At 39.2% G+C, this 27,503-nt stretch overlaps 1 protein-coding gene across 3 annotated transcripts; it reads left to right on the top strand.

Annotated features, from left to right (window-relative positions):
• Positions 1-2,786: 2,786 nt before the first annotated feature.
• KLC1 (kinesin light chain 1) lies at positions 2,787-27,449 on the top strand. 3 transcript variants are annotated; one of them, XM_010180376.1, is made up of 15 exons: positions 2,787-3,047; positions 5,643-5,873; positions 7,988-8,066; positions 9,298-9,523; positions 10,028-10,115; positions 10,835-10,936; positions 11,580-11,753; positions 11,900-11,999; positions 12,893-12,942; positions 13,031-13,098; positions 14,546-14,654; positions 16,075-16,236; positions 21,160-21,290; positions 25,622-25,688; positions 27,053-27,449. In XM_010180376.1, exons 1-15 carry the CDS (start codon positions 2,787-2,789, stop codon positions 27,116-27,118), a joined length of 1,914 nt encoding a protein of 637 aa, XP_010178678.1. In that variant the 3' UTR covers positions 27,119-27,449. The 3 variants fall into 3 exon arrangements, with proteins under 3 accessions (XP_010178678.1, XP_010178679.1, XP_010178680.1); XM_010180377.1 differs by lacking the exon at positions 25,622-25,688 and having other exon boundaries at positions 27,053-27,411; XM_010180378.1 differs by lacking the exons at positions 25,622-25,688; positions 27,053-27,449 and having other exon boundaries at positions 16,099-16,236; positions 21,160-21,294.
• The last annotated feature ends 54 nt before the right edge of the window (positions 27,450-27,503 follow it).

The following is a 27,503-nucleotide window of genomic DNA, read 5'->3' as shown; positions in this document are numbered from 1 at the left end:
TAGGGAAAAAATAGAGGCGGAAAGAATGAACATTTTTTAAAAAGTGACAGCAGAAAGGCATGGCAGGTTTTGGCTCTTCCTCTGTATACATGCATGTCTGCTTCCTGCATACAGGCTTAACTTCCTTGCTTCCTGTATGGGACTTGCTGCTTCACAGTATGCAAAGCTAATTGTGCAATTAAGTATTCAAATCTGGTCTTGTTTGGTGAATAGGTAATGGCTTTTTGTAAAATAGTTTTTAAAAATCATGGAAATGACACCACACCTCCATGCTACTCTTAAAAGATATCAGATATTTATTTATTAATCTTACTCCTATGAAGCATCAGATTTGATAACATGATAAATTACATGTTTGTTATCCTCCCATTCTGTAATTAAATCTCCCAAGCATAACCTATAAAACCCAAACAGCATCATCCAACTTTTCAGTAGTGTTTTATACAGAGATCATTTAAGCAGGCACCCTATGAAAGCTCTAGAAATATCTATTCCTTTCCTGTCAGTGGGAGAGCTGTAACTGTGTGCACGTTTTGGCTGGATTTTGTGTGTGGGATGAGACTACCCAGCCTGCTTCCTTCTTTTTGCATGAGGGGATGCTCATTGCGAGGCCTAATGCAGCTCTGGGGATGGCTTCCTTGGGTTTGTATGTTCTTTTTGTAATGGTGGCTGGCTGCTAATTTATCTCTGTTCATCACCTAGAATTCATTTAATGTCTGCTGTGGTGGTTAAAATGTGCAATTTTTTTTTTAAAACGGTGCGTATACATGCATTACATATTGCATGGACATACCTGCCTGCCTTCTTTGGTATAAAATGACTACAACACATTGTAGGAATATACAGAAGGAATATCCACGTAGAAGGCATTGCTGCCCCTGTAGCAATTAGATACTTGTTTTGGAGTACATGCAATACTTACAGCACATACTTAGGTATACCTGTAGGTATTTAAAAATCGTATTTCTCAGAACTTCTCTAACATGAAACGAAAGTCCCTATTCATTAGATGTCCTTTGCTGTTTTTATTTCTTGGGATCAAAGGTTTAGTACTTTGCATTCAGGATGGAAATTAGTTGACGGCATGAAAGCCTTCAGATGATAATTAGGGTTGAGCTGTATGCTGAAGTTAGCATAATCCATAACCATTTCATATATGATTATGCATGTTAGAGGCATTTATTTATAGATTTGGCTTACATGTCACTGGAATTCATTTTTATGCACATTTTTAGAGAGTATGTGTATTGAAAGTGATATTTAAGCATTTTAGGTAATATTTCTCAGAACATAAACGGGAAATGTGTAAATACCATTCTCCTCATCAGGTTTTGATGAGTTGATTTCTTATGCAGTGCTAGTTTAGTTGTTTTATACAGATGTGTGTGTTCCAGGTTATGTTTGTGAATGTGAAGTTTTTATATTAAACTACAGTAAAACCAAATTTGCTGCTTCCTCAAATTTTCTGTGTTTTCAGACAATGGCTTATTGCACAATAAAGTAGTGTAGTGCACAGCTCTCTTGTGACAAATGGGCATGCCTGTGAGGTATTGTGTTGCAGGAGGTCACAACAGAGAAGGTAATTGGAGTGCATGTACACAGAAAGAGCAGCCTCTGTTTTTAATGAAGTACAGGAGTGTCAGAGCACATCTTTGGCTGTTGTCAGGAAGCAGTGCGTGTTCCTTACAGCACTCTTATTCAAGATTTAAGTGGTTGTAACCTTTTGTGGCTTTCTTCTAAAACTAGGCTTGTTTCTGGACGAAATTCTAAAGCAGTTTAGCAAATTCATTTTCAATGTTAGTTATCAAAGCTTCCCCAAATGTGTCATATAGGTGTGATAATTTATTGCTTTTGAAAAATCCTTCCCATTTTATTCTAACTTGTACTTCCTGGTACACTCAGAGATATAAATATCTTAATTATGAAGGAGCAATTGCTCATTTTCATTACAGAACATTTTTCTGGTGACATTTAAAATGAATCAAGTGATTTCTGTGTCTTCTCTTTGTATTTTGACATTGATATACTTCAGTAACAGGGCAAATCATAATCAAGTTACCAGAGTTTCTAAGCTTTTTTGGGTCTTCATTTGCACTTGGTAGAGGTGTTCACAAACATCCTGAAATTTGCTGGCCTTGATGTAGTGCAGGAATCTATGTGTAACTGCAGAGCTTCAGTAATTAATGTAAAGTCACCTTAGGGGGCAGTTGTTATATTCAAAATACATCGTGATAATGGCTTTTGTAGCCCTTGGAAAAGGATGAAGATGGTGTTTCCTTCTCACTGCAAAAAGACCGTTTTTCTCACGATTGACTGATGGGTCAACCCTTTTAGAGGCTTGGATGGTGTTTCTTCAGATTCCTCAAGCTCTAGCTTGTGGATGTTTGTCAAGATAGTTGCAGACCAGTGGCATCTGCAAATAACTATATTATAGTGTATCTTTTATACAGCAACTACTTTGCTTTTGCACATCTTGGAGATGCAGCCAGATTCTTCAGTTAGAAATTATCCTGTCGTATTGTAATACAGACTTTATTTTCAGTTGTTGTTTGGCTTATGGATTACTGCCAATATTAACTCTGGAATCAGAAGCTGGAAAACTTTTACACTGTTCAAACCCAGGACTCAGAACATTGTAAAAGTTGTGTAAAAATACCATTACGTTCTGATTACATTTCAAATTCGTATGTTTCAGTTACTTCTTAAAGGAAAGCTTTATTCAGTTATAGAGCATTGCTTATGTTATTTCTACTTTTGGGTTAACTGGTGTACTCTTCTGTTTCAGAATGTATGAAAACATGTCCACAATGGTGTATTTAAAGGAAGAGAAGTTGGAGAAGCTTACTCAAGATGAAATCATTGCCAAAACGAAGCAAGTGATTAATGGACTAGAGGCACTGAAGAATGAACACAACTCAATTTTACAGAGCTTACTTGAAACACTGAAATGTTTGAAGAAAGATGATGAAACTAATCTGGTTGAAGAAAAATCAAACATGATTCGAAAGTCACTGGAAATGCTGGAGCTTGGCCTTAGTGAAGCACAGGTAAAATTGCAGTGGAAATAAAGCATTTCAGACTGCGAGGACTGAATATTTGCCTTACTGAATATTAATAATGTGCTGGGACATCTACATTGTTCTTGTTTGTGAAGGAAAAAGACTGCTGTAATTAATAGAGGTAAATGTTGTCTGTCGCTGTGTTACAGACTAATGATGCATTCAGCTTTATGCACTGAAGCTCATAACTGAGCTCCTCTTTACTTCAGTGAGACGTTGCTATTTTCTGTTTCGACTTTTCCACGGCATTAGGCAAGTATTGTCTGAGCAGCTCACGAACTGACGACTGACATTTTAACTCTTGCATGGGCAGGTCTTACACACACAAATAAATGAATTTGCTCCAACCTTTGAGCTCTGCTGTTACCTTAAATTCATGCTGATATTCCCTAGATTCTAAGATTCTTTACAGTAGCTCATGATGCTCCTTAGGCTTAAGAATATCGGATGTTTATTGAACATTTTACTAAACCAAAATTGAATCTAAAAACATTTCAAAGGTTAAGAATTGAGTACAGAATCTGAACAACTTTCACTGATGCATCAAAGAAAGGACTCTGGGCTAATTTATGTGAACTGTCTTGGGCAATGAAGTTATCTGCAGAAGATGAGTGAGAAGATGCATGTTTAGTCAGGGTGTCAGGACTGTATTTACAGTTCAGCTTTAGGGTATTTTGTACTAGGTCAAGAAAACCCGAAACAATGCGATGCGACACAGTCATCAGTATAAAGCAGCAGAATGTTTGCAAATGAGTTGAAAATGCCAGTGAGTTAGCTCTATATTAAGAGACTTTCTTTTGGCCTATAACTGTGCTCAGTCTTGTCTGGATCGTGCTATTACTGGTCGGTGATGTGGAAGTTGTGTGCACTGGGTCATGGTGAATTGGGGCCTGAGAGAATGAACAAATACAGCTACCAGCCATGGGAATGTGGAGCCCCTGGACATATGGTACAGACTGTCAGGCCTGGGTGGATTGTATAAGCTTTGATCCCTTGGGTTGGCAGAAAATGCTAGAAAATAGATAGAATAAACTTGCAGTAGTTGAGTTACCTTTAATGGGTGTTTGTGGAAGATCTGTGAGTGGATGAGTAACTCCCCTCTCCTAACTTTGGTGGTGTTGAGACTCCGAAAAGCTGGTTCTGACATCTGACGCAGACGTAGGTCTGATGACATAAGAGTTATTTCCATGAAAATGAAACTGCCCTTGCTGAAGAAGTAATCCAACTTCTCTCAGTTAATTCTAGAGAGTGAGATTACAAAAGATTTTAGTTTGCCTTTGTAGCTCATACAGTGTCATTTGGATATGTTGACCCTATTATCACAGCTTTCCTAGATGTACTTTCTGATGTTACAAGTGCCACTGTTTGAATAGGACAAGTAATTTCCTAGAGAGTGAGATTACAAAAGATTTTAGTTTCCCTTTGTAGCTCATACAGTGTTGACCCTATTATCACAACTTTCCTAAATGTACTTTCTGATGATACAAGGACAGGTAATTTAAATTATTAACAAATCTGAATATGTAAATAGGTAGGTGCTGAAGTATTCGGAAATGATACGTGGAGTTTTTCTTACCTTTGTAGGAAAAAGTAGTTTCTAAAGGCTTGGTGCATTGTTTTGAAACCTGAATTTTCAGCTAAGGACACCGTCTGTTTCACATGGAATATTTAGTTTAAAACCACTTAAAAGTAACTTCGTGTTAAAGAAGCATGAAATTGAGGAGATGAAATACTAATTCCTTGGGGATGTCAAACTCATCTGAAAGATTTGTGTTATCGCCAGTGGCCCATCCTTACGAGATGTGCTTCCTGGGAGTGCTCTCAGCTGTTCTGCCTGTATCAGTGGGTGCTCAGGAGAGTACCTTCTGTGTGTAGTGTTTGGTTTTCACTTGACAGACTCCTTTTTCATTTAACTTTGCTGAGCACAAAACACAATCCAAGTAGACTGCTTTCATTCTGTTCTGGTTTTTGTCCTTAGCGTGACTGGTCAGACTCACCGAGTGTCTGCACACTCAGGCCTATGACATGTGTATATGAAGTGCTTATATAAATTGCGTTTTGGGTTGCACATTTAGATCTCAGTAATATAATTGTCCTTCTGAAGTATGATAATTATGCTGAGGTGTTTAAGCGCGTATATCAATCCTTTCTGTCTGAAAGCTGCTAAATTAGAACTCTCTGTTAGTCTTAAGTTATTTTTGTCAGCCTTCAAAGTAAAAGTACTACTTCTCCATTTCATGTTAGTGGAACAAAGATTTCCATTTCGGTAACCTAAATCCTAGTTCATTTTTTTCATATATTTTAAGTTTATATGTAACCTTCAGGGAATTCTGTAACAACTGGACTTGTGATAGCATCACGGAAAACAATAATCAGTGAAGAGTTCCTCTAGGTTAATTCTAGCTGAACAAATAGGAAAAAAAATGTAGAGGAAAAGAGAGAATCAGATCTATAAAGAAGAGAAATCTGAATGTTTACCAGATTTCACAGCTGAGATAGGTTTTAAGTAATAAAGGGCTTTTATGTTCAATACAGGAGTGTGTTCTAGAGGAAGTTTGTCACGTGACACCTTCTGCTTTTTAGGTAATGATGGCCTTGTCAAATCACCTAAATGCAGTGGAGTCGGAGAAGCAGAAATTGCGTGCCCAGGTTCGCCGGCTATGCCAGGAGAATCAGTGGCTCCGGGATGAACTCGCCAATACGCAGCAGAAACTGCAGAAAAGTGAGCAGTCTGTGGCTCAGCTGGAGGAAGAAAAGAAACATCTAGAATTCATGAATCAATTAAAAAAATATGATGATGATATTTCACCATCAGTAAGTAGCTGTGTGGTAAAAAGCACCTTACATTGACGTATGTGTTGTAATCTGCCTGGTTACCAAGAAATGACAGATGCAAGCTCTTCATTTGTCTCTAACATAAACTTGTCATCAAAATGCATATCTGGTACCAGTGCCACATAGTTTGCAAAAGATTCTGAGAGTTCAGTTCATTTTTGTTTTAAGAGAGTAAATGTTTCACTGTCTGTAGATAATGTAATACATATTGAGGGCTGAAATCCATAAATACTTATTTAGTATATTACTAGCTTAAAAAAATATGAAGAACTGAACTTCAAGCCAAAAATTTCCTTCTGTATATTCAGCAGTTAAAATAAGTGGGGAATGTAAACTATTGGAGTGTCTCGGTACATAGGGCACTTGGCTTATTTTGACTGCAAGAAAAACATTTTATTTTTGTCTAGTGAAATCACTGTGCGGCTTTTTTTCCTCTGCTGAGAATTTACACTAGGGTGGGATGGTTTTGAATCCCCTTTCATGAGCTTCTGCCAGACACTGTGATCATCTGCACGTTTTCCGTCCTGTTTAGCCCATTGTGTTACACGTTCTTAGATTCAGAGAAAAGATGGATACCAGTTTCATTTACAGAAGTAACTTATCACTTAAAAAGACTTCTGAATTATTTGCCCTTCTTATCCTTTTATTTTGTTCCTTTAGTTAGATGGCACTGTAGAGAAAGATCTCATTTTGTGCGTTCAGACCTTCTAAGCTGTCTTAGAAAGAACAGTTTTTCATAACCAATTATTTCAGCAACATAACGGTTGAAAATGTATGGTTTTAGTCGTGCTTAACTGACTGCTTGGCTAAATCCTTTTCAACACATTGTGAGTAGGGACAGTCGTTGTGGTCAGTTGCACGTGGGACTTTTCAGTGCTGTTTGGTGAGCTGGTATTTGGAGCTGAATGCTCCCAGCGCAGGCTGTTGAGGAAAGGAGCAGGGGGAAGGAGTGTTGGGGTTTTGATGTGCTGTTGGACTTTAATCTGCAGTTGGCCTCAATAGCACCAGTATTTGAAGTTTAATCGGCAAATAGGGGCACAGTAGGCAAAGCATCTTTGTAGTTTCACTAACAGGTCCCTGTTGTCAGCCTTTGAAAAGAGTTAATTGTATACACTCAGTATGAGGCTGGAGTCAGCACACTTCAAATGATGAACTTCCCATCTGTCATGGTTTAACCCCACGACACCATCTGAGACCTGGTCCCAGCTGGTCTTGCAGAGCGCCCACTTGGCTGCCATTGAACTTGAATGCCAGCGGCAGCAGTTGTCTTTTCCTCATCTGTGGAAGAGTGTTGGGTGGAGAGCCAGAAAAACAGGGATGTGTTCTGCTGCTGGGCTTTCTCCTTACTGAGGTTAACATTTCTGGGAACTTAAACTGTTTATATTGTGTAGGGTCCGCATTTAAGAAACAGAATTGAGGGATGATCTGTTTCTTTGTTACATTATTGTGGGATTTGGATGTTTAAAATTGATATACACTGATGGATTGTGCAGAAATTAATATGGTTCCAGGTGGAGACGATTGGAGAGGAACTTTCTTCTAAGTGTGGGGTGGTTTTTTTTTTCCGTTTTGAACCTTACAGATCACAATTGCAGAATCTCCTATTTGTGCACAAGTTGCATACTCAGAAATTGCAGTGACAGAATTAAAGTTGCTGGTGCAACTTTTTTCTCCTTCAGGAGATGAGTCTCCTTATCCCTCCCCTTTGCTAATCTATAACTGCGTTTATGGCTAAAAAAAGGACAGCGGGCAAATCTGTATTCGGTAGCACTCGCTCTTCACCGGGTACCTTCAGCAGCTGTAATGGCTCTGTACGAACTGCAAATGTGCTCTTGTGTGCTTAAATTGAGACTGAAATCTAGGAGACCTGATTTCTATTCCTGGCTCTTCTGAAGGTGTCCTGTATTGTTTCGGGACAGAGAAGTAAATACACTTGAACGCAAGACCTTCATTTCACTTCTCTGAGAAGCGTTATTCTTGTAAATTCCGAAGGTTTGGGTGTTGGGTTTTCTTTTAACGTTGCTGATTAAGGGGACTGTTCCTTTATGCCTTAGATTTAAGTGTAACAATTTGGGTTTGGGGTTTTTCTATAGGAGGATAAAGATACGGATTCCACCAAAGAGCCTTTGGATGACTTATTTCCCAATGATGAAGACGACCAAGGACAAGGAAGTAAGTGCGCTCCAGATTACAAGGGCAGGGCATTTCTGCATTGCATACACATACACAAGACACACTGCCTGCTTGATAGCATGGTAATGCTATCCATAGCCAGCAAGGGAAGGAAGTCTTGAAGAGTTTAAATAGGGTAGTGTTGACCATGAACTTCATCCTGATGATGAACTCTCCGTTCCTTCCCTCAAATTTTGTAGTAGGAAAGTTGAATGGCAAAGCTGCCTGTACACCTACATAGCCCGTCTACCTTATTTCACTTTACGAGAGACAAAGCTGACATTTCAGTAATTTCCTTGACCTCCAGGAAAAGTACTGAAATGCTTCAGTGCGCTGTAGGCAGCGACTGCGGGTGTAGGCATGGAATGACATGATGCCACTGACATGAGAAGGCTCCCGCTTGCTGTGAGAGTTTTTTTCCTTAATGGAGAGGAGAGAAGAAAGTCAGGCTCACGGCTGGAGCCCTTATCCTGTGTGTCATATAGAATTCAGTGAAAATGAGCAAGAGGTAATTTTTTCAATCTCCCAGGGGAAGAGAAAAGGAGTAGTAGATTTTGGGGGGGAGTGAGAGAGTGGGGGTTGCAACAACCAAGGGTTAGGAGCTACTGGAAAATAAGTGACTAAGCCTATGGGTTAGTAAGTACAGCCTAAAGGTTGACACTGGCTTTGACTCAATGTCTGTTGTCTCACAACTGTTATTTGTGGTGTCCACGGTGTTCTAATCCTTTGTGTGCCAACATTAAGTATTCCTTGGGAAAACAAAGGGAAACCAAATTTGTGTGAGTAGAGAAGGAGAATAAAGGGGAAAAGTACCACTCATTTGAGCTTTCCTGCAGGTATTTGACGTGTCTGTGTTAATGTTCCTTTCCATAGAGAAACATCAATGTTTTTAAATGCAGGATTATGGTATAATCTTGAGAGTTGTTGATGTACTGAGCTGAAATACTTTCCTACTTTCTCCATTGGTTTGTTACATTTGGGCTTCTGAGCCAGTAGAAGTACAAAATCATATTGATACAATACTGACAGAGTATGAAGAATGAAATGGTCACGTTTTTACTGTCACTGTTGAAGACAGCATGGCTGCTGTGAAGTATGTTCTAATACTAATGCTTTGAATAGAAGAAATAAAATTCAGTCAGTCTCGTTTTTGTGTCACTGAGCAGTAATGTTAGATGTTTTAGTTACAGTAACCTTGTAAACAACTCGAAATCTTGCGGATTTCTTTCAGTTCAACAGCAGCACAGCAGTGCAGCAGCTGCGGCCCAACAAGGCGGCTATGAAATCCCCGCAAGGTTAAGGACCCTCCATAACCTCGTTATTCAGTACGCCTCCCAGGGCAGATACGAGGTTGCTGTACCTCTGTGCAAACAAGCTCTGGAAGATCTGGAGAAGACTTCAGGTCATGATCATCCTGATGTTGCCACTATGTTGAACATACTTGCTTTGGTGTACAGGTTTGTATGCTGACAGAAATACCAGTTAAAGAAATAGTTAGTAATTGGCTATAACCTGTTAGTGTTCACACTGACATTTTTGACTGTTGTATTCTTTTCCATTCTGTTTTTTATTAAAACCCCCAAGAGGGTCCTGCAGTATTGATAGAACCCTGTACCAAAAGTCAAATGAGATGCTGTGGTTTTGCTTATGCCTTTGTTTTGAGAGTGAAGTGACTTTTTATTGGGATGTTTTGTCTAGTGATGGGGCATGTCTTGATTACCCACTTAGAGATAATCTAGAGGTATAAAATGGACAGCAGTGTAAAAGCAATACATGCCTGTCCTCAACCAGCAAATGACTTTACAATTAGAAACTTCAGGTCTTCACTTCCTGATCTCCAAATATGTTCTCAATCGCTCTTCATTTGTACTAGCATCTTTAGGCCAGTACTGAGGTTAGCTTCATTTTAATGACATTAATTTCTGAATCCTCAGTATTAATTATGACTCTTTATAATTTAGAGACCAGAACAAATACAAAGATGCAGCAAATCTCCTGAATGATGCCTTGGCTATCCGTGAAAAGACCTTGGGCAAAGATCATCCAGCGGTTTGTATACATGCAATCTCATATTTTTAGTTCATTTTTTTAGTTGGTTTTTTTTTTCACTGAATTTTTTTCAACTCATTCTAATATTAAACTCAACAGGAAAGTTATTAAGACCTGGCTTATCTCTAACCAGTACAGGTAGGAGGCCAAAATGTAAAATTCTACGTTTTCTCTTAAATATATTCAGTGCTGTTTCACCACAAATGACTTGCACACACTTGATTTTGGATTGCATGGGTTTTCTATGGGAAATTAATTTGTAAAGAAATAATTTGCTTACTCAAATCACTTTATTAAACTCAGATTGAAGGTGTACTTCTGATTTATTTTACTGCTGCTTTTAAATGAAACATAAATCAGGCTTTTGTACTTGGTGTTTAAATTTAATGTGGTATCTCGCTTCATGTAGGCTGTGTGAAGCAGGGCAGGTGTGAGTAATGGATCCGAGAGGTAACTTTGTAAGAGAAAAACGTGAAGAAAATGTATGCGCTAAATGACATTTCCACAAATGGAGCAAAACCATTCCATGATTTCCTTTTTTTCCTTTTCTTGTTTGTGTGTGTGCGTTCAATAAGAATCATTTCTTCATTTGCAAATTTCAAGAGGTCTGCCCTGCGCATGGAAAATTTGACAACATCAGCGCGTTGCAGATGTGTTCGGTTGTCAGATATTTGTATCAGCAAATTCCAGTGTAATTAATACTTCTCTGCTGTTTACAGGTGGCAGCAACTCTAAACAACCTTGCAGTACTTTATGGTAAACGAGGAAAGTACAAAGAAGCTGAACCTTTGTGTAAGCGAGCTCTGGAAATCAGAGAAAAGGTATGAGAGAAAGAATACAGCACCTCTGAGTAGGTGTTTTTGAGGGAGAGTGCAAAGTTAAACACTTCTTCCTTGTTTTTCTTATGTTTTGGTTGGGTAGATCTGCCAGATAAACAACAGTTAGCAATGCTCTAGTAGCTAGAAATTCAAAACAGTTGTAAATTCCAGTAGTTCTACAGAGCTTTGGAGCTCCCTGGGTACATCTGAAATTCTGTATTTTGTAATTAACCTTCTTTACCTTTTTATTTCCCCTTCGATAGTTACATAATCTTTGGTTTGACAGGAGCATTGGAATTAAAAATGAAACCGTTAAAATTTCTAAGCTGATTGTTCTTTGACTATGTGGGTAGTTACTTTAGTCCATGAGAGTGAATTCCTGCGTCTTCAGGCTTCTTTGTATAATTCGCTGCATATAATGTAATTGTGCTGCTTACATTTGTCCTGTGATGAATTGTTCTGCAGCATTCTCAGTTTGTCACAGAATTCAGTCATTTTCTTATCTTTCAAATACAAATTTTGCTTTGGTCATCCTCGCGTTGAATTCATGAGGACTGAAAACTAAAGGGCTGTTCCTAAATGATGCATTGCTACACCCTGATAGGATGATTGGAGAATGTGTTAATAAAAGGTGTTTCATTTCCAGGTTCTGGGGAAAGATCACCCTGATGTTGCCAAACAACTGAATAACCTGGCTTTACTGTGCCAGAACCAGGGTAAATATGAGGAGGTTGAGTACTACTATCAGAGGGCACTGGAGATTTACCAAACTAAGCTGGGACCGGATGATCCAAACGTTGCAAAGACGAAGAACAACCTGGTAAGCATTTCAGACAGTAAATCTAAGAAAAAGGAAAATTTTCTGATGGATTGGAATGCACCTTTATTCGGCATGTATCGTATTTATCAAGCTAAATAAAACAGTGTGCTGATACATCTTTTTTGGGGGGGGTATTTTGTTTTCAGGCATCCTGCTATCTAAAACAGGGCAAATTTAAGCAAGCAGAAACTCTGTACAAAGAGATTCTTACTCGTGCTCACGAACGGGAATTTGGCTCTGTAGATGGTAAGAGGCTTAGTCCCTAGATTTGAATGTGTGTCTGATTTTTGTGCTTATGAAATAAAACCTGCTGGAAGTTAATTGTATCCTGATTAAAATTGCTGTCTGCTTGAGGTAGACTTAAGAAGCGTAGGTAGGTGCGTTGAAGTACGTTCATCATAAGAAAGCATTTAGATACAGCAGTAATATCTAAATCAAAGGGAGCGTTTTTCTTATATGGGGTAAAATCGGTAGTTTTTTGTTTTATGGATTGTATTTCTGGCGTAATTTATTTTATGGCCAACCAAAACCCGTTTTGGTATTTCTACAGAGGTGGAGAAAGGTGTGTCACTTTCTAGTCACAGGACAAAGTCAGTGCAGGATTTTTAATGATAGAATAAATACATTTTTAATGGCAATCCTCCAGTAATACATTTAAAGACTGGGGAAAATACCCTTAAATTGTGAATTCCACTGTACACTGAAGTTGAATGCACTTTATTAACTATAAATCCCACTGAAGACTTTTCATTGCATCCCATGACAGTAGCATATGCACCACTTAGTAGATGTCAAAGCAGTTGTTATGATAAAAGAAGGAAATGCGTGTTTTCTAGCACAGAACCAGGCACATTACAAATCGATGGCAGCATGCACTGACTTCAAAGCTGCTCAGAAGCAACTGTGTCTGAGTTCAGATAAGAAAACAGAATTGTAAGACTATAAAAGAAAAGGTGCATGTTTTATTTATCTGCTGCTTGCTGTGTGGACAGGAAGCTTTTTAGTGGTGGAAACTGTATAATTCTCTGGTTTATAACTTCATTTCAGAAGCATAAAAATAAGCTTTGTCGTTTAAAATGGAAGAAAAACCAACTTCATAGTTTTGTAGTTGTATAAAATATTTTCTTCTGTTTCCTCAGATGAAAATAAGCCAATTTGGATGCATGCAGAAGAGAGGGAAGAATGCAAAGTAAGGCTGTTTTCACAAATCTTTTTTGGAGCTTTTACTGTTTAAGTTACAAGTCAGTTCTTTTTCTTCAACGTTACTTTTGTTCTAGGGAAAGCAAAAAGATGGCACATCCTTTGGAGAATACGGCGGCTGGTACAAAGCTTGCAAAGTTGACAGGTGGGTCATTTCTTTACAGGAAAAACAACGTGACAATAGCCAGCATCCAGAAAGGTCACATTAAAGCATGTTTAAAAATAAAGCCAAACCAGCTGCTTGCTTACAACTATAAAAACGATAGTATTAAAAATTCAGGCCCCAAGACTGGGTTTCAGGAGCACAGTAGCAGTTTTCAAGTCCTGGGGCTGCTTTTAGTCCAGACTGGTTGGATCCAGGCAGTGACACAAACATTCAGCACTTACGTTGCTGGCAGCCCTTCCTGTGGCAGCACAGGTCACCTTTCTCTCTTCATCCCATTGCTTGACACACGTGCTCTCCCTGCCCTGCAAGAGAGAGCCAGAAGCAAAAAGGAGACCATGCAAACAACTGAGCCTTGGGTTTTCTTGCTGATATCAGAAAACAAAGTTAAACTGCCACAACTCAGCATTATTTGGGTTTCTAAAGCTTGGAGAATATAGTCTTGTGTGAATAAAATATGTACCTTAAAATGGAAGAAGAGAAACAAGGACTTCACCTTGGTTTATACTTTGTGAAACTTTTTTTTCTGTTTGCTTTAATTTTATTCCTTAACTTTCTTTAGCATGCAGGTGGTACAGTGTAAGAAAAAACCTGCCCCTAGTACTGAAGTTCAGTGAGGGTTTTTAGTTTCTTCAGTGTCTGAATTCTCGTGTTTAACAAACACCAGAACCTTCGTTTTATTGAAATCAGCTCTTTTTCTCCATTCTGACCTCTGGGTGCAATACATCTTGTTGGTTTGTTTTTCATGTACTAGCTCATTCGAATGCACGAGGAAATCTTTTCTCTGCTGCTACTGGCGCAAAACTTCAAGCAACATTACTGTGACTGAGCTGATTCTCTTTGTGTCATTGAAACAAAAATGTCTTGTTGAGTGTGAGACTTGTTAATGGAATGTGTGATTTGGTTTTTTTCCCTTTATTGTTCAAGCATGGTTTGAATGCACAGAAAGTGCAAGTAGGTACTAAGTAAAAGCTGATGAAAGGAACTGGTGATTTGTTTTGTGACTATCAGAAGCTACAGCAATGGTCACTGCGTGCATGGGTAGGCAGGTTTTCTGGAAGCTTCACAGTTACTCACTTGGAAACACTCAGATTGAGCTAAATTTTCACCTTGAGATGCATCTGAGAGACACGAGGGTATAGCACTCCAGTTTTCTCTTGGGTGGATTTAGAGGCTTGGACAAACTTCCAGTTTCAAGGCTGCTGACTGATCACAGTGTGAGCCATTGATGCACGTTGAAAGAGGTTAACAAGCTTTCCATGTACATGAAGTACTGTGTAGTGTATTTCAAGAGAATCGTGTTTAATAACTGCAAAAATATGATAAATACTATACTAAGTTTTTACTCGTTTGTGAATTGAGAAGAGCTTAGTGTGTGTGTGTGTGTGTATATATATATAAAATCTTTTTTTCCCTTTTCTTTAAATAGTCCAACAGTAACAACTACCTTAAAGAACCTTGGGGCACTTTACAGACGACAGGGCAAATTTGAAGCTGCTGAAACATTAGAAGAGGCAGCAATGAGATCTCGTAAACAGGCAAGTATGAAAATTTGCCTTGATGGTATTTCTGCATTGTGGTCATGCAGATTTTCCACTTCAGGATCTATCATATGTGCAGAATATATAAACTCTTAGCTGTTCAGTGCCTGGCGTGTGCTTTCCACTCATATGTGCAGAATATATAAACTCTTAGCTGCTCAGTGCCTGGCGTGTGCTTTTCATGTTCTGTGCTGCTAATGGGTGCAAAAGCCATTTTGAGCCTATGCTGCTCTGTGGTCTGAGAGCTGTGGCCAGTTCTGTGCTGCTAATGGGTGCAAAAGCCATTCTGAGCTTATGCTGCTCTGTGTTCTGAGAGCTGTGGCCGCTTTTCTGCACCATACAGACATGGAAGTGAAAATAACGATCATTAAATGTTGGTTTAATGCATCCTTGTGTGCACAGATTGTTGAGGTACGGAGGGCAGTTCTGCTCTTCAGTTATTGGAAAGCAGCTACGTGGGAACCAAGAACCTCATTTCTCTGTGCCACTAGAACAGTTTTCATTCTTATTCAAGCATTTTTAAGTAGAATGTTGGCATGAGTTTCCCTTTCTATATTGTGGTAGACTTTATGGATTTGCCACACAGATCCCCTGCTGCATCTGCAGCTAATGCTGCACAGTGAAAAATGAATGTTTTCTGAGGCATTAATTTGGGATCTCTTCCTGTCGACAAAGACCATTTATGATGTGGAGTAGGCTTATTATAAAGAAAACAAAACTGAAACTAAGTTTGATTTGAACTTTGCTACTTTCTAGTTTCTGTGTTAAAGATTTTGCCTTTATTTTTAGTGCAGGGTTTTCACAGAAGGTATTTTAGCACTTTGAAGAGATTTAAAGGATTATTTGGTAGTTGATGGGCATTCTTTAACACAAAGTAAACATATTTTATTGACCATATATCTAGTCTGTTCTATTCTAAGCTTATTTTCTATTTGGTTTCTTTCTGAATAATATATTACACTACTGTGCCAAGTGTTGCATGGCAGTATTTCTGAATAACTCAACATGTGTCTTAGGTATGAGATTTCTAGACACATGCAATGTTCTTTACAAAGTTGGATGAACACTGCACCATTAGGTGAAAAACTGAGAATTGCCTTGACTGTTCATGATAAATATAAATTGCTTAAATATTAAGGTGGTAGGGAAATGGCTTTGGGTAAGTGATGTGGACACCGTGAGGCTTTGAGAAGTGATAGGGAAGGGGGAAGAGAACAGCAAATCACTCATCTCTCAAACTGCCAAACTTGGCCCACTTCTTGCTGCATTGATTTAAAGGGCAACTCAACTGCCCCCAAAAGCAGAATTGGGGGATGGAGTTATGGTTTGACTTCTTTCTAGGTACAGCTGCTGTAAGTTGTAGATTAATACAGCTTGTAATCAAATACAACCTCTTGCCATTTCATCTGATTCTCAGGGTCTTGACAATGTTCATAAACAGAGAGTTGCTGAAGTGCTGAATGACCCTGAGAGCATAGAGAAACGGCGAAGCCGAGAAAGCCTCAATGTTGATGTGGTAAAGTACGAGAGTGGTCCTGACGGAGGCGAGGAAGTGAGTATGAGCGTAGAGTGGAACGGGGTAAGTACAGTACACAGTTAAGAGAGCAGCCTCGATGAATGATCACCGTAACAGATAGGGTTGTCCATTCACCAGCCTATTGTTTTCAGTAGTTTCTTGGTTGATCTGTTATATTTTGTAATTTTGCAGAATCAATTAAGAAATGAAGACTAACATTTTGTTTTTCATAATATAATGTAAAAAACCCTGTAATATTTAAAACCTTGAAACATCCTTTCTGTTGTTGTCCTGAACGGTGAAATTTCTTCAGGAATCCCAAGCAGTTGTATTTAACTCTTGAGTTGTTTAATGCTGATTGAGTGTCCTGGTTATGGTCTGGTGTACGATTGCTTGTCAGTGGTTTCTTTTTACTGGTAGAAATACTCTGGCAATTAACTTACTTTTGCTTTGGTCCTTTTGATGCCGTGTTTGCCCGTATTTTAAATGTTTCTTTAAAAATACTGCACCTGCTGGAATCACAGCATTTGCTGTGGAGGTGTAGTAAGTGTTAGCCTTTTTAGAGTAAGTTAAAGTGATCAGTCTAACACTGAAATAATTCCAACCTCCTCCTTACCCAACTTGCTAGAGGAAAAACGTAACTTTTCCAGCTGCTTTGGACAATGTGACAGTAACTTCACGTATATTATGTGAAATATTAATATCACTGTCCCATATTAAAATTTGAAATCGGGGCTTGTTCCTGTTTGCTTCCCATGTATTGGCTTCACTGTGTAACACTGATTGCCATGAAGTAAAACCATATATATTTATATATATATTTATAATATGATTACATATGCATTCTCCTAACCACTGTTTTCCTTCAATTTGAAAGACAGTGCAAGCGTTCAGTTACTGCTCTGGCTCCTGTAGCTCTTTGCCTCTGTCACCAGCTTCCCCTCGCGTTGTCCCATCGCTGGCCATGGGATATTTACTGCCCCATAGCTAACTCCCAGCTGCAGCCTGCTCAAGTGTCCTGTTAGATGATGAACCTGGTGTTGCCTGCTTTTGCTCTATGGGAGGGGAAGTAGCCTACTTTGCTATACTGAGTATTCTGAAGTTTCATTTCTCTTTATAATAGCAATCTTTTTTCTTCTCCTTTTTTTTAGCCTCATGAGACAAACTTTAGCATTCCAAAGAAACCTTGATCAGACACAAACCGCTTTAGTCTTAAAGGAGAATGTTCTTTGCGTCTTTGCTTTTGTCTCTTTATTACTGTTTTCTTGGCATTGGTGTTCTCAGTGCCAAGACAGTCAATCAGCATCTAATGTGAATAACACTGCATCATTAATAAAGCCAGAGGAAGGTTGGATAACTCTCTTTTTAATTCTCATTTTGCCCATTCAGCACTAGAACTGTGTACTGTACTCCTCCCTTAATTTTCGCTGTACTTTGCATGACTATGTTCTAAATGGATTAAACCTCTTTCTGTTATTGACATTAATTAAACAAGCATGCAGGGTTTGGATTGAAAGGGCCTTCTGGAAAAGCAATAGACAGTATTTCTAGGTCAATATTTGAATCAAACCTGGTGACAAAATTTGTTCATCTGAAAAATTAGATTTTGACAAGGCAAACAAACTTTTCATTTTTAGTGTGCCGAACTGGCACTGCTTTATCTCATCTTTATTTCTTTTTTTCCCCTCTTAAGAGAAGGTATTTTGTATTACATGCTTTACATGAAGTGGGCAACTCTCTCTCCCTCTACCCTGCTAGTGTTTCTGTCTCAGTGCTGTCTTCCTTTTACCCTTGTGTGTTCCCTCCAGACAAAATATTCTGTTCCATAAAGTATGGTAGAACTTCTTAAGTATGTAATATTGAACATTATATGCTTTGATGTAATGTCTTAATGCTTTTACAAAGAGAGCTGAAATACCTAGTGAAGTAAATCTGCTACTGACTGTTAAAACAGCCATGTTAAGTGGCTTACAAATTGGCCTTAAAAGTTCAAGGTAGAAATCCCAGGGTTTTTATCACTTACTGTATTTGTATATAAAAAATGATAGTTGGTATCTGTAATTGGCATTTCTGTAAATTGATCTTGCAGCCACGTAGAGGACAGATTAAAAATATTTGTGATAGTGCTTAATGTAAGGTCATGTTCTTAGTGTGAGGAAGTATCTTTTATTATTCTAACCCACGTGCTTCAGAAAGACAAGCTTTGGGGCACATAAGGCCACTTTCAGGTGTGAAATGATACGACGAGCTGATAGGAGCAGCTCTTGTTGATGAGCAGTGGCAGACAGGGCAGTGTTGTAGCAGACAGCTACAAAGTACAGGTGGTGGTGATGGTGGGGAAGGGTCAGCAAAAGTAATGAGGTGAATCTGAGTGACACAAAAATCGACAGTTAAACTTTGCCACAGAGATGGGTATCTCTGTTTTTTCTGTTCACACTGGATTTAGGAATTGTTTTTAATCCTAAACTCATGTTCTAAAGGTGTTTTGTTAATCACGCAGTCAGTATTTAACTTGGAAGTTCAGTGTTTTTACTTCAGATTTGAAGTACCCAAAAGCTTGTCTGCTTATTCCTAACGTGCTAGTTATAATAAAACTGATACTGTGCACCTACCCAGTCTGTCTTGCCTTTGTTCTTTGGAAACTGTCAGTACCATTATCACTGCCTTAAGACCATAGGAATAATCAGCCTTTTCACTGATCTGATACTTCTAATTGGAATGTAGACTTCATTTGAACTCTATTTTAAAAGTGTGAACAGTATAAGCAATTTAGTTTGAAGCATAAGTACTCAGATTGTGATCTTCTAATCACTCAGTGGCACGGCAGTTTGCCCTTTCACAGAATAATTTTAATTACTGTTCATTCCAGTTGCTGCAGTTAAAGGCTCTCAAACCCGTCATCTCAAGATGGTCAGTAATGGTCTCTGTACTTACAGAGAGAAGGGAGAGCGTGGAAATTGAACCACAGCTCGTATCTAAAGGTGGATTCTTTCAGCTGCCTCACTGCATTAGGGAAAGTACAGAGGTTACCACTTGGATTATATATATGTGTGTATGTGTATATACACACATACATGTTCTCAGAAATGCTCCTGAGGTCACTTGGACTCAAATTCCTCAAAGAAAGGAACAGAATTTTGTCTGGAGGTTGGGGGAAGAGCTCTCTCTTCTTGCCATTTTGTTTCAAGGAAAATCCCTGACAGAAGTTAAAGCTGAAATGAATGCACCTTCCTCTGTTCCTTTTTTTCAGTTGGGTTTTTTATTTTCCCCTTCATTTTTGTGTTAATGTCAGCTGAAAAAAAAAATGAAGTCCTTTGATCACAAAATGTAATACTAAAGCTATTCCTTCTTAATGGTATTCTGCATTTTGTACCAATTGAGGCGTAACGAAGGCCCAGCATCATTGATGCTTCTTTGTAAGTCACTCGTTAGTGATGTAGGCAAACCTGCACGTGGAGATGGGTTCTGGTGCTGGCAAGGGCCTGCAAACACTCTGAAAAAGCAGTTTGGGATGTGACCTAGAAATACTGTACACGTAACTGTGTGAACTTGCAAACTGTTGAATTTTTCCCAACAGTTTCATTGGGTTTTTCTCTCTCCGTTTCTGACAGGCCTAGATGCCTTTTGTGGGTCTTATACTGTCTCCTGCATGACGGGCGTGCACCATCTCCAAGCTTTAACTTCTCTCTCCAGTACTGACTGCTGTGTTTTAGCAAACCCTTGTCAGAGCTACACCTCCCTGTAAACTGGCCATTCCTCCAGTGCTGGTGTCTTCTTTTGGGTTTTTCTATTTCTGTACACGCGTAGCTTTGCCAGATATGTATCTAGTCATACAAAATGTTATTACAACCATTTGCTGTGTAATACATTAGTAAAAGAAAACAAAACAAGTAACAATGAACTTTATAAGTAGCTGTTCACTCTGGAAAAAAGGTAGTTACAAGTATCACACGAGGTATTCCTGAAATGGCATGACGGTGATCTTTACAGGAGAAAACCAAAACCAAACCCGTACCAGTAAGGCATGTTCTCCAAGTGCTTTAAGATGTATTTAGAGACCTATTCAGTGGCTAACGTCAATATGGAACTCTGGATGTCTTCACTTATGATTATTCTAAAGTAGCATTGCTGTTTAGTCTTTGTGTGAGATTTTGGCAATTATGCTTTTCTCTACTAATCTTGGTGTTCGGTGATTTGTGTATTTGTCTTTCTAACTTCTAATAAACTCACTCCAACTCAGGTGTCTGTCTCTGTCTGCTCAGTAGCACCTCACTCGCTTCTTTTTAGAGTTCCTCCTTCATATTCACGTAGGGTTTCTGTGAAGTAGGGAGCGGTCACTTCTAATCTTACTAAATTATTGGGTTTGAGGTTTTTTTAAGAGTAAAGCATTTAAAAATAGAGTAGTGGTGAGTTGGAAGTCTCGTTGGATCAGCACGGCAGTGTAAAACACGAATGCAATGTATAAAAATTCATCATGTTTTACGTTTTCTGTTGGGAAAGTTAAAATGAAGCATAGGAATTTAACCAGACATGGTTCTGATCAGAAATATTTTTGCTTCAGGGTTTTAGGATTAATTAGATATGTTTGCAAGTAATGTAGCTGTTTAGAAAAAATAAAGCAGTGTTTTTCTTAGACTCTGGAATGCTTTTGCTTGGGGCTCGTACGCTGTTAACCACGGTGCACTTGTGTGAACTGGTGACATGGTGATGGTGAATTGTTGGACTGCTGTGGTGGGGTTTTATTGAGCATTATGAATACGGCGTGAGCATGTCTTCACGTTTTAGAAACCTTTGTTACAGTTCAGAAGGAACTCTTTGGCTTTGCTGAAGTGATAGCTGTACAATATTCTGTGTTTAGGTAATGGTACCAAGTCTATATTAATAGCAATTAATTAAAAAACAAACTCTCCAATGAAATGGTTTTGAGGCAGGTTTGGGGGAGGGCGCCAAGCTGGTGCACTTTGACGTCTGTTCAATTTCTTGCAGGATGGCACTGGATCTTTAAAGCGCAGTGGTTCCTTTAGCAAGCTCCGGGCTTCCATTAGACGCAGCAGCGAGAAGCTGGTTAGGAAGCTGAAGGGAGGAAGCTCACGAGACAGTGACCCAAAGAACCCAGGGTAATTATTGTCTGCTCCCGGCTCGCTCCGTGCCCTCCCTCTGTGCACTGCCTAGGGCAGAGCTTTCTCCTCTGCTTAGCTCCCTGCCTAGCACGTAGATTTCTATCTTAGAGAAAAATAAAATAGGAAATAGTTTCTTAAACTTATAACCAAAGTTCTGTAACATCTAAGGATCTGTATTTGCTTTTAAGAGTTAACTCAGTCTTAACGCTGTTTTCCCTTTTTGCTGCTTTAGCCACTTGAAGACTAGAAAAGCCTCATAGGTTCGTTAGTACGTGTTAGTTACCTGCAGAATTCTCCTTCTCACACAGCACTGAGTAGATGTTTCTGGATTTTACAATAAAAGCTTGAATACAGTAAACGCACAACTTAACATACTTGATTTAGCTGAATGTCTTGATACACTCTTGAGACACCTTTCTATATTGCTGTGTGTATAAAGGGAATTACTGACCTGAGCCCTTCTGCGTTTGTATTTTTGGAAAATCCAGAGAGCAGAGGAAGGTGTTGAAAGACTTGAACCTAGCTGTGCATCTCACTAACATCTTGGCCTCAGTGAAGTCAGTGGTGAAAATTCCAATTTTAATGACTCTTGACTTTCTTTCCTGTTTACCATATGATTATGGATTTGGCTATATGTAATATTCCTAATATTCATGGTTTATTGGCTGCTGCAGAGAAGTTGAAATGTCAAAAGCTACAACTGTTTTTTAGTATAGCACTTGTGGGTGTTCCCTCTCACCCCCAACAAAATTGCAATCGGTTTTCCAGGGTTTTTTCCCCTTCCTGTGGAAAACTGGAACTAATTCAGTTGACAGGAAACTGCATTGCAATACAAATTTGATCTTCTGCTTTAAAACAGTTAAACTGGAGGAACTTGTGATGGAGCAGCTGGTAATACAGTAGATAATGGTGATGGTAATACCCAGGACAGAGATCTGGAGGCAGGGTCTAAATGGGTTTTTTTAAGAGCTCCAATTGAGTTTTGCCTCATTGTTTTTAAGCAGCTGTAAAACACTGTGTACAGCTGCAGTGCACACAGAGCTCCCTTCCTCGCATCTCTGTTTCAAAACAGATCTGATCTGATTTTTAGAGTTGTTAATGAAAATTTCACTCTCAGCTGACAGAATTGACATTCAAGGCACTGAATCAAATTCAGGGTCAAAAGTCCCATAGTGTTTATTGACACATCAGTAAGAGCTTCCTCTGAGATGACAGATTGGGCATAAACTGTGAAAAACATGTGATTAGAAGAAGGAAATCTGTAGATGTAAAATGCGTTGGGGAAAACAAGCAAATGCAAGCCAAAATAGAATAAAAGGGATTTCCTTCTTTGTCTTCAGTATTAGCATTTTAATACACTGGCTTTCTGTTTGCAGTCAGCTCTGTCTAGAGATCCTACATCAGAGCTCAGGCATATTCTTGTATGAATAGATACATATATTCATAGCAAATTTAGCATCGCCTCTTTACTTTTGTGAGACATGGAAAGATTTTCAGTTTTATTCCTTGTTCTCTGTAGCAAACAGAGCTAACTTGTTCTGTGGGTAAAGTAACCCCATGGTTACAGGTGTGGGAAATGATGCTTACATAGAACTGAAGACATTTGGCTTTGCAGTGTCCTGTAAGAACACCTCTGCCTTTTTATGTCCGCGCTGCAGTAGTGTTGTTTGGCCAACGTCGAGGTAATCTACCCACACGAACATTAATGATGTTGTGGGCTCTGTATCGTGAGATGATTTCCGCAGATAAAGGCATGGATGTGAAAGACGTGTGAAAACAAAGCAATATCTTTCTTGCTTTTCCTTTTTGACAAAATACTCTTGTTTTTTAAATACCGCTGTTCTCAAAGAATAATTTATTCTTAAAACTGGCAATAAATTTATTGCTTTGACAGACTTTTATGTAGGTTTGCACGTTTGAATGTGTAAGACGATAAATATTCCAATTTCTGTTCTTGTAAGATAGAGACATTTTTTAATCCTAATTTATATTTGCATTTGTTACTAAAACCAGCTAAGAGTCCTGGTATTAAACACCAGCTTTGTAGATCACAAGGCGTAGCTGTACATACTGATATTCCAGGAAGTCATTTCCATTTCATTTTCTGAAGAGACTTTAGTAAAAGGAGGTTGGGATTTTTCCTGCTTCTGAGCTTAATAAAAGGGATATTCAGTTTTTATGATGGAAACCTTTGGTTTAGGGTGTTTGCTAGCTGGATATTACAATAGTGACAGAGCGTGTGTAGAAATAATCTTTGCTCTGAGGTCAGCCCCTCGGGGTGGAGGTTCCTGTGCCCCCCTCCTTACCAGGGCCCCTCTGCATTCGCTGCTGGGGCTCTCTGAGGTCTTCATTTTGAACCCATTTACACCTCCTGCTTACCCTGTGCTTCTGGAAATAGTAACTGGCAGTGCTGGTAGGAAACTCAAGTCAAAATACAGCAATATCACAGCATGAAATGAAGACTTCCGTTTTCATCTTGTTGCTTGATACAGAAAGTTGCAGAGAATGAAGTGGAAAACTCATCAGGGAAAAGGTTTCTTTAAAACAATACAAAACCCCTTCTGACAGAGAACTCTCTTAAGAACTGCTCTGTGAAACATGCGGTACCTGGAGCGTGCTGTTGGTTCTTTGTCATATGTCACAGTTCAGTTCTGCAGTTTATTATCTAGTGTTAGGTTTGATCTTTCACTTCCAATAGTTTGAGCGTACAGCAGAACAGTTAAGATTTCTAATTTAAAAGAAAGAAGAAACACACACAAAGAAACCAGTATCTCGCACATTAGTATTTTAGTTAGTATTTCAGCAAGAACCTAAAATACACGTGGATCTTCTATTTCCCTGGAAGGTTTTCCATAGATCTTTATGCTCTTTTTGAGAGTTTGATGTGCTGTTTTGTTTGCTTTACAGATTAACTTACTTTGACTTCCATATATAACCCCTGTTGTACTTGTTTCCTTGAATAAATGAGGTGTACACTGTGCATGAGTCCTTGCTTTGTTGTTGCTAACACTCACATCAGATACTCTACATTGTGTGCATTCTGGCTTCTGAAACATTCAGATTTAGTGCTAGGAGACCCAGTAAACCTGTGTTCCGTGGCAGCTCTTCCTGCGTGTGTTCGTGTTTTGGTTCTTTATTCTGCCAAGCCTCTGCTTTATGAAAGCATTTAAAACACGTGCTTGACTTCGACTGTTAGTAGTCTTGTTTCAGTAGGAAGGAAAACCCGTTAATACGATGTGAGCTGTATGGATAAACCTTTCCATGGCACTGAGTCGTCTCCTTAAAGCTGTAGGTAGCACTGCAGGGTTAGGGCCTCACTGGCTGATGAACAGTTCAGCAAATAGATACATCCAAAGTCCTTGTGTAGTACTTTTGAAATAGTTAAAGAGCCAGTGAGCAATCCCAGCACAGCCAGTACATCCCAGGGCATGTGCGGCCGCTGCGGGATGAAGGCCATCGAACCTTCCTGTCCAGTCACCGTGCTGCCAGGAAGGTTCATGCTCAGCTTTAATGGCGTTACACACTCTTCAGCGTATTGTTGTTGAATTTCCTGTGTGTTTGAGAAATGCAGGTAAATTGTTAATCCCCATCTCAACCACCAGTGGCTGTTACTGCCCGTGCAGTGCTATTGTGACTGCCAGTAGCTCCTGTGTAGGTGACTCATTTTTCCCCTCGCCTGTAGCTTTCAGTGCAGTGTTTAGGGGTGGTGGTACCACTGCTCAGAGCGTTGTAAAGCCAAAAGCATAACCAAAGGTCATAGCAGCAACCATCTTGTTTCCTTTTACTCTGAAATGTTCAAAATGAATGATTTTAAAATGCTTTTTGAAGTAGATTGTGGAGAGTTGCCTACATGAGGCAGAGGGTGCTAAACCAGTGCTGCTTGTAGCTTTTCCCAGTTAAGTGCTGCCTGTGTGACAAACTTACTAATTTCACATTTTTTTCCTAAACTGAATGTTTTGATGCCTTTGTAAGAAGCTGCATAAAATTGAAACTGAGAGCTAGCTGATTAAAAACCAGTGCTAAGTCAGTGTGTTAATGTGCTATGATTTAAGAGCTAATATTTTGACTTGAAATTAAATCAGTTGCCTGAAATGTCTAAGCTCTGAGGAGCTTGTGATTTTGGGGGTTTCATATATGATTTTCAAACCAATATAAACATATGCTAAGTTGTGTAGTTGACTTAAAGGGTGTCCCCCAGGTCAGTTTTGGGGCATCGTTCAAACTCCCGTAACTGTGCATTGCTCGTTGTTGTAATTGTGTTTTTAGAGCCGTTAGTTTTCAGCTGTTCTGATGGGTTTATCCTTGCATGTTCACTGTCCTGGTTGCAGCATGAAGCGTGCCAGTTCTCTGAATGTTCTTAACATGGGTGGCAAGGCTACTGAAGATCATTTTCAAGTAAGAAGCCCTACAATATTCTTACAAAAATAGATAGCAGTAGTAGGGTTTGGGATAAAAAAAGTGTGAGAAATAATAAAGAAACAAGCTCCCAGTGACTGGTAAGATCCTACTTCAGTAAGATATTTAAAGCATACGCTTAAGGGATCATTCCATAACACTTCTGTGTGTTACACTGAATTTTAAGCAAGTGCTTAAGTCCCACCAGTAAAGAGCATTGGCTTTTATGGTGTCAAGCAGTCCCTGGCTTTGGACCTTCTAACTACTACAGTTAACTGTAATATACAGATAACTTCTGGAGTCTTACATTCTTGTGAATGGTAATTAAAAATCCAAGAACTTTTAAAGCCCAATTGCTAAGTATTTTTCACTTCAGCCCCTTTATTGCAGAGAGCCCAATCATCTTAATTGCTGTACATATTCAGAGTCCTTTAAATGCGACTTCAGTTGTTTCTGAGGTTGTGCAGGAGCAGTCTCTAAAGTTTGTCTGATCTATGTTATGCTTCTGCTAATACCAAACCTTATTTTGCTTAACTGTCCACAGTGTGCCCGACTGCTACGTCCCGTTACTGCATTTACCCAGTAAATCATCCTTTCTTCTACTGCCAAATAAGCCAGCGATGTTCTGTGTTCTAAACACTGTTGTGCATTTTACTAACACAGTAACTCCAACTAATTTTAGGAAGATAAAATTGCTTCTGTACTAACAAAGCTGTACGTGAGGATCTTCATCACTGCTAGAGTAGCGAGAAAGCCCAAGCTGTGTGGCTCTTGTTTTGCTGCCGAGTGGCGTGAAGGTGTCTTAACTCTGTTACCTCCTGAACATACTGCAGGGGTGTCTGGGGTGTGAAATGTGTGCAAAACGTTGCTTAGGGTGAGCTTCAGCCAAAGAAAATCCAGGGTAAAGAATAATCCTGCAGCAAGAGCGCCAAGGTTTCAAAATGCCATGCCCTAAACTGGATCCTTAGTACATAATAGTATATCATTTGATGTGGCTTAGAGTCATTTATTGTTTGTGTGTACACTGCAGTATTAAAACTAGTTCTCACTTCTGGTGGATTTTCTGGTTCCCCACTATAGGGGAACTCCCACAAATGGGCTCTTGCGTTCCCAGTAAGGCTTGGGTCAGGACTGTTAAGGGTATACGTCCATATCCGTAGGGCTTCTCAGTACCACTAGTTGAAAGTTGGGGGAAAATAGGTTTATTAGAACACAGCAAAGCATCCCCCTACCCAACATGGCCAAGGCCAGTTCTCCATGGCTCCTCATATTTGCTCCTGTTCTGTTAAAGCTAGTAATGCTGTTTATTTGTTTGAACTATCTGGACATCTGCTTAATTTGTTTGTTTTTTCCCCTTCACACAGGAACGAAATAATTGTCTGACAGACTCGCGGGCTCTGAGCGTCAGTCACACTGATCTGGCGCATTGAGGTTCTTGGACAGCAGCTAGCTAATATTCCTGGGGGAATAAGGAAGCACTGAGACCTTCAAAGCTTTGGTTCCTCATCTTTATGTATAGGAACACCTAGTTTGTAGATTTTGTTGGTTTTTTTCCCAATGGACTGCTGGTTTTACTTTTCTAAATAGGGATGATTTTAAACACAGCGTTAGTGGGTATTTTCTTCTAAAGGAGAACTATAGAGATCTATATTGCTCATTGCACTGCTCCCATTCGTGCTACTTACGTTGATTAATAGATCTGAATATTACAGCAGCCAAAAAACTGTAAAAATACAAACACATTTGAAGCATACCAAAATGCAAAGACGTTTGAAAATGCAGGCAAAATTAAATGTGTAGCGGTAAATATATACA

This window comes from Mesitornis unicolor, unplaced genomic scaffold, assembly GCF_000695765.1.
Source record: "Mesitornis unicolor isolate BGI_N332 unplaced genomic scaffold, ASM69576v1 scaffold5883, whole genome shotgun sequence".
Lineage (NCBI taxonomy): Eukaryota > Metazoa > Chordata > Aves > Mesitornithiformes > Mesitornithidae > Mesitornis > Mesitornis unicolor.
This window is presented reverse-complemented; position numbering and strand designations above follow the sequence as displayed.